This window comes from Centrocercus urophasianus, unplaced genomic scaffold (genome assembly GCF_019232065.1).
Source record: "Centrocercus urophasianus isolate 14NV4802_14NV808 unplaced genomic scaffold, USGS_Curo_1.0 seq_43, whole genome shotgun sequence".
Classification (NCBI taxonomy): Eukaryota; Metazoa; Chordata; class Aves; order Galliformes; family Phasianidae; genus Centrocercus; species Centrocercus urophasianus.
In genome coordinates, this window is record NW_024885011.1 from 2,989,911 (window position 1) to 3,001,920 (window position 12,010).

General features: G+C 52.2%; 1 protein-coding gene across 4 annotated transcripts in view; it reads right to left on the bottom strand.

The window, feature by feature from the left end:
• The window catches only part of PTPRU (protein tyrosine phosphatase receptor type U), a 46,019-nt gene that overhangs the window by 17,574 nt on the left and 16,435 nt on the right, over positions 1-12,010 (bottom strand). For all 4 annotated transcript variants that reach the window (XM_042833873.1, XM_042833876.1, XM_042833875.1 and 1 more), the window contains exons 8-15: positions 10,044-10,352; positions 6,929-7,038; positions 6,416-6,617; positions 5,954-6,056; positions 5,586-5,859; positions 4,097-4,133; positions 3,241-3,379; positions 355-512 (exon numbers count right to left, since the gene is read on the bottom strand). In XM_042833873.1, coding sequence (XP_042689807.1) covers positions 355-512; positions 3,241-3,379; positions 4,097-4,133; positions 5,586-5,859; positions 5,954-6,056; positions 6,416-6,617; positions 6,929-7,038; positions 10,044-10,352 — 1,332 coding nt within the window. The remainder of the gene's footprint in view (positions 1-354; positions 513-3,240; positions 3,380-4,096; positions 4,134-5,585; positions 5,860-5,953; positions 6,057-6,415; positions 6,618-6,928; positions 7,039-10,043; positions 10,353-12,010) is intronic.

Below are 12,010 nucleotides of genomic sequence, written 5' to 3' on the forward strand. Positions count from 1 at the left end.
TTTGCCCTCTGGGCTTCTACTGTCTGCGAGACAATGCCAGGAATCATATTAATCCAGCATCGGTGGAGAAGAGCTGTGTGTAAAGCAGCATCTTGGAGTTACTGTAACAGATGTTATTAGCATATGTTTGAAACCGAGGCACTGAACGAGTTATTTTACAACTAAATCAGTGCCGAGTCGCGTACTCCAGTGGGTGTTCAGTTATCAGTCTCCCTCTGATATGAAGGCTGGGGCTCTTCAAGCCTCCAAACCCCACAGCTGTGCACAGCTGTGGTCAGAGCCAAAGAGCTGAGCGGGGCACGTTGCTGCTCTGACACTCACAGTCATGGGAACACTGCAGCTCCCTGTCCTTACCACGGTTGCTGTAGTTGTGGGTGTCCATGAAGGACAGCCCCAGCCTCTCATCCTCTTGCAGTGTGCTCTGGTCCGTGAAGCTCCTGTCGATGGCACTCATCATGTGTGTCTTCTCATGGCGGTAATTAATTGTTGCTTTGGTCATGTTGACAGGTTTGCTGCAGGGAAATGCAAAGGGGAAAAGAATAAGGCTGAACCGAGCATCACGGCCAGACCCCAAACCAGCTCCTCAAGCTTTGGTTTATTTGGGGCTGCAGGACAGCTTATTTCCCCTGGTGCTTTGGTATTCTGGTGCCCCAAATCCAGCTGCAGCCTCTTTGGCTTGGGAGAGATGCTCCTCTGCATGGAGCATCTTCTGCAGGCTCAGCTGTGCATCCTCATTGCCCACTTCTGGGGGCAGAACCAGCAGGAGACCTGAGCCCACACCACCCGAGGGACCTCACACTGGTGAGGAAAGGACACTGCAGGATGCTGCCAAAACCCTGAATTCGAGCAGGAGCACAGCCATGCTGGGTATCTGACCCTTTCTGCTTATACTGCCTTCCATCCTAACGAGCTCAAAAGCATTATTTTCCCAAGCCAAAGAGGCCCTTAAGATGTACTTGACAAAGAAAAGGACTTGTTAGAGTGGAGAGCAGCAGAGCAAGGAGGGCAGGAGGGAAGGAGGAGAGAGAGAATGACAATTACTTACGGGTAATAGGAGTAAGAATAGTAGTTCCTCCTGGCAAGCATGCAAACAAAGAGAATGGCACAAATTGCACAAGCAGCTTTTCTTTGATGGAGAAAGTGGGGCTCTAGGGCAGCGTGCAGGGAAGGAGAGCACAGAATAGGCAGGCACCCGCACACCACGAGCACCTCAGAAGGTTCCCCTTCCTCTCAGCCCTCCTCCCCCAAGAGCCATCCTCATTCTGCACTGCCTCAAATCATACATACTCCATACATACCAGGAGAGCAGGTAATGGGCTGCACATGCCCTAACACAGTGAGTTATGGCTGGGGAGCTCTGAGCTGTCATACAAAGCACCAGGGACTTCAGCCCAACTCCGTGCTCAGAAAAACCAAGCACATCAGACAGAACCCTGGCTGCACCCACAGCAGTCCAGGCATCCTGGCAGCAGAGCCCAAGCACCAGCTCTTGTGGCAGCCATGGTCAGAGAGTTGCCCAGGGGATATTTCACGTTTCATGAGACTGAACAGTGAACGTGCTGAGAATTTGGGCCATCCCCAGGGAGGTGGTGTTGCTTCCCCCATCAGGGAACATGGGGCCAGGGTCGCCTACGCCGGCTGTCACCATTCATTACAGACGAGTGGATTCTGGGGGCACATTTCCATTCCACCACATCAGCATTTCCCAACAGCAAAACGCTCCAGAGGAGATTGATGAGCTAATCCCAGCTTCCAACAGCTCCGTGTTTGTATCCTCAAACACTGGGTCTAATTTGTGGCCCCTTCTGCCAGTTCACGCTGGGACACCACAGCAAAGGGCAACGGAAACGCAGCAGTTTTCTCTCTGCTGGCCCAACAGCACCACTCACGAGAACCAAAGGGCTTCAAATCCATCAGCACTACGAGTGTTTGCTCCATCCAGACGATGCCCAGCACCACATGCACAGGGTGGCAAGGAGCCACGGGCCAACCCTGCACACCTCTGCAGTGTGTGCTGCAGTGATGACGGGACACCACAGCCCTACTTTCAAGCTGGCACAAGCCAGCAAGAATCCTTCAAAGCAAACAGAGTCATAAAGAGATCTGCAGATTTGCACGGGCTGTGGTTGTTTCGCTCCCCCTGGCCATTAGCATACTTTCCTCCCATCGCTCCCAAGCTCATTTAATTGCTGCCCTTTTTTCCCCTGCCGTGCCAGCCCTGCTTTTAATGCCCCCCACGGCTCAGTGCTGCCTTGGGCCCCCTGAAGTAAAAGGCCACTTTCCAGGGTGCTGCGCTTCAGCAAAAAAGCAGTGGCTGCATCCCCAGAGCTCCTGGGGCTGTGTGTCCCAGAAAGCCCTCATCCTCCTCCCTCCCATCCTGCTGAGCTTCCCCAACAACAGCTGCATGGCCACAGTCCCATCCCAGATCACAAAGCACAGGGACACCCCCATGGGAGGGGAGTTTGGGGTCCCCAGTGGGTGAGTGTTGGGAAAGCTCCCCTCCAGAACACAAATGAATCGGAATGTTTCATTTAGAGCCAGAAAAGCTGGAGGGGCTCAGCATGTTACTGCTCATGTTTTACTTTAAAAAAGAGTATTTCTGCATTAAAATGAGTCTGGGCAGAGCGGGGATGCTGAGCATCCATATCTTGTGCAGGCACCTGCATCTCCTTGCCAGGGGGATGGGGCTGCTCCCATTGTCCTTGAGCAGAGGGACAGGGATGGGGACAGTGAGGCTCAGCACTGCCCCAACATCCCCCATGCAGCAGCATTTCAGTCCATACAAAACTAACAGAGCTGCACAAAGCTGTAACAGACCAGAAAACACGGAGGAGAGTGATTACGGACTGAAGCTGCAGGGTCTCCAGGGTGAAGGAGCGTCCCAGGACTTTGCACCTTGGTTCCCAGGGTCACCTCCTGCTGTGCCCTTCTCACTGCAGCTGCATGGATTTATTCCATGCCTTCAACCCAAGCAATGCCCCAGATGCTCAACATCTCCCTGCTACCCAGCCAGACTGAATGCCAGCCCCTCCTCAGGCTATCTGACAGGTATAGGTTGGATGTGACAGAGGAAGCAAGTGAAGAAATCTCACCAATCCCAACTACTGACATTAGTTTGGCTGGGAGGAAGATCTGAAGCCCACCCAGTGCAGCAGTGGGGCTCCCAGTCACCTCCAGATAGCACTGCATCCACTGGTTACAGCAGGGAGGATGGGCAGATGGAAGTGCAGGTCTCCTTACCCTTTCCGAATGACAACGATGATGGCTCCCAGCAGGATAATGAGGACGACGAGCCCACCAGCACAGATTCCCAGGATCAGCCCCATCTCCTCTGAGTGCTGAGACACCTCCAGAGGCCGTTTGCTCTCTTTGCAGGCAGCTGCCAGGGGAAAGCATGAGAGGCTCAATGCTCAGCTTCCTCGTGTAACCCCCAGCCAGGGCTGGGCACCTTCCTCTTCCTTGGATGTAAAACCAAGTGGCAATGTCAGGTGGGAAAAAAAAGGGAGGGAAGAGAAAGAAGTGCTCCTTTGGGCACCAGGATGGATGCATGTGCTCCGTGACAATGTTCAGACCGTGGGCAGACATGCTTTGCTGCACCCTGCATGTGGAATGAATGCATGTGGAAATCAAATCACAGAATATCCTGAGCTGGAAGGGACTCGCAAATATCACTGCATCCAGTTATGTGAATTCTATGTAATGCGTTGTGCTGTCTCCTTTACGTGCAGAGGATGCAAAGGATGCTGTAACAGCAGAGCCCAACAACGCCCAGGTCTCTTCCCTGTAATTTTTCCCCACCATATGCTCTGCATGTTTTATCCCATCTGAGTCCCATGAAGGGACTTTATTCTGCACAGCCTGGAGATCCACAGTGCCTTAAGCACATCCCTCTGTCTCCCAATCCCTGGGGCACAATCAGCCCCATCCTACAACAGCCACTACAATACATCAGAGCAAAATTCTAGCAAGAGGAAAAGCTAAATACATAAGAAATCCCCAATCTCAGAGCAGCACTCTGGGTCCATAGCCTCAGCAGAAGAAATCTAGCTGGGATAGCTGCAGTGAGCAAGGAGCTCAGCAGGAGCAGGGAGCTTACCTTTGCGGGCAATGCGGATGCAGTTGAGCCGGGTTTCCTGCAGAGGAAAAAGATGGGGAGTCAGAGGCTGGCTGGATGCAAGCCTGGCTTGCTTTTGCCCTCAAACTGAATCAGTTTCCAATTGATTTACGTTGAAGCACCCACTGCTGAATTATCCGTCCCCAGCATCTCCTATACCAATGTCCTTTGGTTTAACCAGGGCAACAAAACTCAGCGGCGTGCAAAGGGAAGATCCTGAGCGAGCTCTTGGAGGATCTGCACATCACCAGTGAGCTAAAGATTGTAGCCAAAGCATCCTAGGTCATTCAGCAAAGTCTTCACATTCCATCCCTGGTGCTCTGCACGTTCTGCTAATGTTACCATGATGGCTTCAAGCTCAGCTGTCCAATAATCTCAGCATTTGAGCTGTGAATTCAGCTAAAATATTCCATCTTTTGATGTGTTTGATTTCTGGCAGAAAAGAAATCCACTGTTTTTGCAGTTCTCCTCTCTAAGCTTCCTCCAGCACATCAGGACACCAGCACTGGAGCACCATGGGCTCCATCCACGCAGCCCAACCAAAATCTGTCCATGCAAAGTGCCCGGGGCAGCTGGCACAATGCTGCAATCCCAGAGAGTTCCAGGTCTGGCTTCTCCTGCTTTGTGGTCCAGCTGGCCCGAGAACCATGGCAAACCCAAGCTGGGATGCAGCTTTCTCTCAGTGTCTGACAGCAGCCAGGGCAAACCCATTGGCTCCCAGCAGGAAGGCTGTAAAGCACCAGTTATCATCCAGCAGTGCCCAAGTGAGCCAGAGCCGAGATGCAGCAGCCTGTCTCAGCTCTAATTACAACCCAGCGAGGTGTGAAAGATCCCAATGGAGAAGGATTCAAAATTCACATCCCTCCCTGCAAAAAAGCGAGCTGCCAGCCAGTGCGTGGATCTGTGCAGGAGCTGAGATGAGGATGCTGCCATGGTCCTGTTGCTTTGTGTTTGGCAGCTTCTGCCCCAGCTGGAAAGGGGTCTGCTGGAGCACGTGAGGATGGTAAAGGTATCCTGAGGGTCCTTGGAGGAAATCAGCCCGAACAGAGGGCAGAGCTTAGGACAGATGGATCCAGGTGTTGGTGCCAGAAAGCCAAGGAACTGGTGGCCCAGGAATATGTTGACAACTCTTCGCTCCCAAATCCCTTCTTGTCTGAGGGTTCTGTTCCACAGCAGCAGGAGCTGAGGTTGGACCCCTCCAGCCTCAGCAGCCAGGCCCAGGCAGGGGACACATATGTCCCAGGGGCGCCCAGCCTGTGGGGAGGATGGAAAGCACCCAGCTGTGCTCCCAACACGTCCCCGTGGCCCTGGGTGACAGCCCCTAAATAGGACAGTGTGAGCTCCAAGGGTGAGCAGCCAGAAGGACCTAAAGCAAGCCCCACTTCCCAGCACCCCTAGGATGCCATGCAGCTGGTGGCAAAGTAGATATACCAGCATCCCCAAGGAGACCCAGAGACATACAGGTACTCACCCCTCTGAGGTTGCTCATGGCCTGGAAATAGATGAGATAGGCCTTCTTGGGCTCCAGTGGCGGGTTCCAGTAGCCACTGTAGGTCTGGTTGTCCCCTACAGTGAACGGCTTGGCTTCAGTGAGGCTGCTAGCAGGCAGCTCAGCCCCAAAATAGTGCACAGAGCCACGAGACATGGCATCATCAAACGTCAGTGGCACCGGGAAGCACTCCTGCCCACCCAGCTCCCGCTTGATCCTCTTGGGCCGATCTTCCTCCACGATGACCTGGTAGGTACTGGGTGGGTGGAAGGTGCAAGATACAGGTTAACTTTGCAAGGATGGCCTTGCCCTTCCCACCGTGCTCTCAGCCCCTTGCAGTCCTCATTTACCTGATGGGAGCCCCCCGGCCCTGTGCTGGCCGCAGCAGCACCGTGATCGTGCTCTCTGACTCGCCCAGTGGTGATGGCATATCCCCATAGTCGAAGGTAGGAGCTGCAAAGAGAGCACGGAGGACTGAGCAGCAGCCCTTGTGTGTGCAGGGCTGCCTGCATGGGGGAAGCTGAGGCATGTGCAAAACTCTCTCTTCAGCAAGCACTGTGTTTTGGAGAGGACCTGGGGTTGCAGTGAGGGATTCAATGCCACAAGTCCAGCAGGCAGCACAGGATGCAACCCTGGCAGGATCCAAATGCTCCAGCCTTAAGATGGGCCCTTTGTGCTTGGAGACAGCATCTCACCCAACCCCTGACATGGCACTAGCATCACCCTGAGGACAGAAGCACCCTCAAAGCAAGGAAGGGAATCCATCGCACCTGCGCAGAGAAGCTCTCAGAGCCAGATTCCACAGCACTTACCAGATATGTTGGTGGTGATCTCAGTGAGTGCTGTCTGGCCAAAGCCCTTGCCTGTGCGGGCACGAACTGAGAAGAGGTAGGTGGTGCCAGGGTGCAGGTTGGAGAAGACATGGTAAGTCTCATTGCGCAGCTTGGAGACGGTGCGTCGCGGGCCGGGCACGTTGACTGCTGGGTCAGAGGATTCAATGCTTTGGTAGCTGATCTGGAGGGACAGAGTAGAGCATCATGAGTGAGCAGAAACACAGGGAATGTCACAGAATAGAAGAGAATATCCCAAAGTCGGAAGGGACCCACGCGGATTATTGATGCCTGTGCTTGTTGTGTTTTGGGGTAAACGGCAAAGTGTTTGGAAAAGCTGCTGCTGGAAAGCAGTCCTGGCACTGAAAGCAGGGCTACCCAGGAGAGAAACCCTGCAGTCAGAAGGATTTCAGTGCGCTGGATCAATGCTCCCTTCCTCCCTGCAGCACTCTGATAATTCTGTGGGTACCAGAGTTGCCAAGGCTCAGGATGTACCTCGTACTGCGTGATGAGGCCATTGGGCTCCACCGGTTCCTCCCACTTCAGAAAGATCATATCCTCCAGAGGGGTGAATGTGAGTGACTCAGAGGCGATGCCACCAGGCACTGGGAAAGGAAAAGGGTTAGGATGAGTCCCCCTGGGCTTTGCTGTGAGTGCTGGCACTGCCCCCACAATGCAGCCTTCCCCCCCCCCCCAGCAGAAGTGCTCACAGTACCCCAGCTCTCCACACTAGCTAACACCACCACCAGTAACAACTACAAATAATAGCAGCTGAAGGTGTCAGGATTGATATTCACTTATTTTTCTTTATCTTTTATCATCCTTCCCCCACCCCCAACCCAAGGGGGTTGTTAAGGAGGGCAGAATAGGCAATTGTTCAGCCAAGACCATTATTCCCAAGCAGCAGCATCTGCTGCAAGCTTTAGTGCCCAAAAAAAAAAAAAAAAAAAAAAAAAAAAAAAAATCACACCCCTCATTTCAGGAGCAATTAAACCCACTTAAACCAGAAAACCAGCATAGTGCACGTGGGACCAGGATGCTGGAGGCACAGTGGGAACCATCATTAGCAGTTATTACCTTGGGAACAGCCCTCAGGTGGGACACAATCCAGGCAAGATCTCACCGATAGCATCACATTCAGCACAGCTTTGCTGAGCTCTGCTATTTGGGTCCAAGTAGGTGGAGCCAGGCAACCTCACATGGGCCTCTTCCACCCAGATGCCAGCTCTTCCCATCTTCCCTTTATTTTATTTTATTTTTTTTGCAGCTTTTGTTCAGATCTAATTATACAGCCAAGGGAGAGGGATTGCCTTCTGCACACTTCCCACCGTGCAAATACACAATTTCCACTTGATTCACAAGTTAATCTAATCAGAAGCATCATGTCCTACAGGTGTACACGAGACACTTATTAAATTCCTGGGAATCTTTAGGGCAGGAATGCGTGCACCTATAAAACCATATTTCTTCTGCAAAACAAAGGCAGGGTGCTCACCTGTGGGTACAAAACACTCCATGGCCACGTGGGCAGATCCCAGCAGTGTGCAAAGCCCTCTGCCACACACATATACCTGTATTTGCACGTATTTACTCTGGCTTGCAGCCAGCAGGGGCAAGAGCCGTCTCCCCGCAGCACCAACACATTGCTCTGCTGCTGCAGAGGGGAGGGAAGAAAGGAAAGCCAGGAAAGCACCAGCCCAAAAATGGAGCCCTGCAGAACTGTACCACAGATTACATCCATCTGCTTCCTTGGTCAACGAGGTGTGTGACCTTGCCATAAAAGAAGCTTAAGTTCATTAATTAACCAGGACCTTCCTCTCATGAACCCACGTTGGCTGTGACCAATGCTGTGCTGCCTTCCAGATGTTTCTCAGTAACTCCCACAATAATTTTCTCCATAATTTTGCCAGGCACTGAAGTGAGCCTGACAGGCCTGTAATTACCTAGAGAAGCCCCAGTGATGCACAAACAGACAATGCAAACAAAGCACAAAAGATTCAAACAAAACACAATCAAAGGTTCTATTATTGAGTCTTTGCCATCTCCTCTTAATTGCACGTGGGGCTGCTTGTCAACCAGTCCTGGTAGCTCAGATCATCCTCATCAAGTGCAGAGGGGGGAAAGATTTCAGCCTGTCCCTATCAGGTCTGGTTGCTTGAAAAGCAGCAGGGAACACCTCAGTGCCATGGAGATGGAGAGCATAAGGTGGGAATGTCCCCATCACACAGTGAGGTGACTGCAGAGCCCCCAGCTCAGCCACGGCACCCACTGCTGCTCTTCTGCAAGCTTTCAGAGACACTACATTGCCCTGGCCATGGCAGTGCAGGAGCTGCAGCAGCTGAGCTTCACACCCTGTCATTAGCTAATTTAGATAAACTGAGTATCTAATGTAGCTAAATTGAATAGGGTTAGCTGGGCCAAACCCACTCATAACATTTGCAGTGCATCTATGAACCCAAAGATATGTTGATTCCTCCTGGGATGGAAAGTGCTCACTGTACCATGTTCAGTCCAAGGGGGGGAGCAGCCAGCCCTGCTTAATCAATGTATAGTGAGGAGCATCTGGAGTGATTACAGTATAGCAAAAAAACATCTGGAGCTACTGTATTAATATACAATAAGAAAGCAGCTGCAGCAGTCACAGCACAGTGAAAACAGCTGAAGCAATTAGAGATTAAAAAAAAAGGCATCAGGAGCACTGAGCTGGTTGCCCATGGCTGAGCAGGCTCAGGTCTAAGGACACAGCATGCTGATAGGATGCATGAAGTGATCACTGTGGTTTTAGTATTTAGAGATTGAAGTGGGACCAAAGAGCCAGACCAGGTTTGCTTGAAGGGTATGCACCTTTTCTTGGTGCCTGGGTAGGGTACTGGGTCTCAGAAAGCAGGGGAAGACAAATAGTTTGGCTGTGTGCAACTCAAATGCAAAGTTAATGGGAGAAAAGCAAAGGGAAGCTGAGCAAAGCTGTGCTGGGAATGCGCTGACCTCCAGTTCACAGCACTCACCAAGAAACCCAGCAAAGCCAACTCAATCAGCCTGAGCTCTGCAGATGAAAGGAGTCACCTAAGTGCAAAGCATTAATTGCTTTGATCACTGTTGCTATTGCTGCTAGGTTTTAATTCCACAGTATAGGACGAATGAAGGCTCCCCATGTGGGCATGAGTTGAGATCACTGGAACAGGCTGCCCAGGGAGGTGGTGGAGTCTCCTTCTCTGGAGATGCTCAAGACCTGCCTGGATGCCCACCTGTGTGACCTGCTGTAGGGAACCTGCTTTGGCAGGGGGGTTGGACATGATGATCTCTGGAGGTCACAGAAGCATAGAATCATAGAATCACCAAGGTTGGAAAAGACCTAAAAGATCACCCAGTCCAACCGTTCACCTGTTCCCAGTAGCTCCTACTAAACCACGTCCCTCAACACAACATCCAGCCTTTCCTTGAACACCCCCAACCCCTACAATTCTGTGATTCTGTGAGATGGGCATCACTGCACGGGGCACAGCTGAAATCCTACAGGACGGGGACGTCTCTGGGTAGACACACCGCCCCATCACGATCCAACCAACCCACAGCATTCCTCCCAAACCCTTCACGTGTGGGTTATCCCTACCGTCCTCATCCGTCTGGAACGTCACCTCCTTGCCCTCCTTACGGCCCTCGGGGTTGGAGAGGATGAGCTTGACGTGGATGTTCCTGTAGGGCAGCAGGTTTTTGATGGTGTAGCGGTTGGCGTTGCGCTCCATCTTGGCACACTCACGGAAGGTCTGGTTGAGGCCACTGCCCACCAGGTAGCGATAGCACAGCGAGACGCTGTACGTGTGGCAGCGGGTCAGGTTGTAGCCCAGAGGCTCCCATTGCAATGTCAGCTGCCTGGATTGGATCTCGGAGAAAGCCAGGCCTTTGGGGGCCCGCATGGGCTCTGCCAGGGAGAGACAGAATCAAAATACATTGCTGTAAGTGTTTAAGCTAAAGCAGCTTTGATTGCACGGAGGGGAAGACTTCATAGAGTGCAAGTACGGCAGGCCTGCACAGCAACCCTGAGCTCTAAACAGGCTTGCTGCCCCATGTTGCCCAGATTGTGGAGTCTCCTCCTTGGAATTCTCCAATGTGAGCTGGATGTGGTCCTGGGCAGCCCTGCTGGACTTGGTGCGCCAGATGGACCCTTCCCACCTCACCATCCTGTGACTTCCAAGGCCACCAGCACTACTTCTGCTCCTCCTCACCCATGAATGGGACACTGGGAGCACAGCAGTGTGCAGCAGTGTGCCTCCCAACACTGCAACTGAGGTGGCAGCCCTCAGCTGTCCATCAAGCTGATGGCAAACTCTCAATAGGACAGAGTGAGTAAAAAAAAATTAATTATCATTTGCATAAATAGGAGGAGCCAAGCTCCCTTGCCAATAGTATGCATATGAGTGGTCTGTGTTACCTCCAGTTAATTCCTTTCAGGACCTAAAGGGTGAGGAAAGGATGATGAGAGTGAATTTTTGAGGTCCTGGCCCATCCTAGAACAGATCCTCAGGGAGAATCCATGCTGCAAATTTCCATGGGATTTGTGCCAAGGAAGACTTGGGCAACTCAGGGCTGCAGAAGGTATTTGCAACTTCACTGGATGCTCCAGATGCCCTCCTCAAAGGATGTCCTCACTGCCTGCACTCCCAGTCTGAGTCCCTTCTATGCCTGGTTCAAGGACTCAGCTTTGGTACCACCATTAGCAGAATGAAGATTCTCACCCTCATCACCATCAGCAACCAACCCATCACCTTCTTCACCCATCAAGAACCCATCTCCTTATTCCAGCGCATTTAAATGATCAGTAGGGAACAGACAGCCCAGCATCCCCAGGCCAACAAACACAGATACGAATAGCAATTCAGCAAGAGCTCAGCTAACGAGGATGTCTGCAGGCACCAACATCACTGAATATTTCCATGCAATTAGTGCCAGTGCCAAGCCACCCGTGCTCACAGTTGCTAACACAGCTGCACGGACACAGGCACAGTGTCAAACACGGGTGACAGCACTGGGCATCTCCTATTGCTCCAGGGCAGGATGCATTTATCCTTTAAGTGGATTCTTCCAGGGTCCTTTTGGATCAGATTCTGCAAAGCCCACTGCCACCATGGACTGGTCCAGAGATGCAGCAGAATGATGGCTGACACATCCAGGAGGATATGGAAATGCAGCTGCTTCTCTGCTAGAAGAACAACAGTTGCTTAATCCCACCATGTGCTAGGTTGGGAGTGAAATCCATGCTTGTATCCCACTGGAAGAGCACTGGAAGCCTAGACTGGAGGTGGAGACGGTTGGAAATCGAACACAGAGCGGCTCTGATCAGCTTGGAGGTAATCATGAAACCCAGTCTTACTTGCAGCACCTGTAAGAATTAACTGGGAGAAATACTCCTTCCAGCCCCAGGCTGCTGCACCCTGCTAAGGGTTTGCACCTCCAGATCTGCTTCTCTACCAATGTCAGAAGCCAGGCCCCCAGGGTCACGGACACGGCCAGAGCTGCAATGCTCCAGCCCAGAACGTCCCAGCCCTGCAGCTGTTCCTGCTCCACTCCTGCCATGCATTG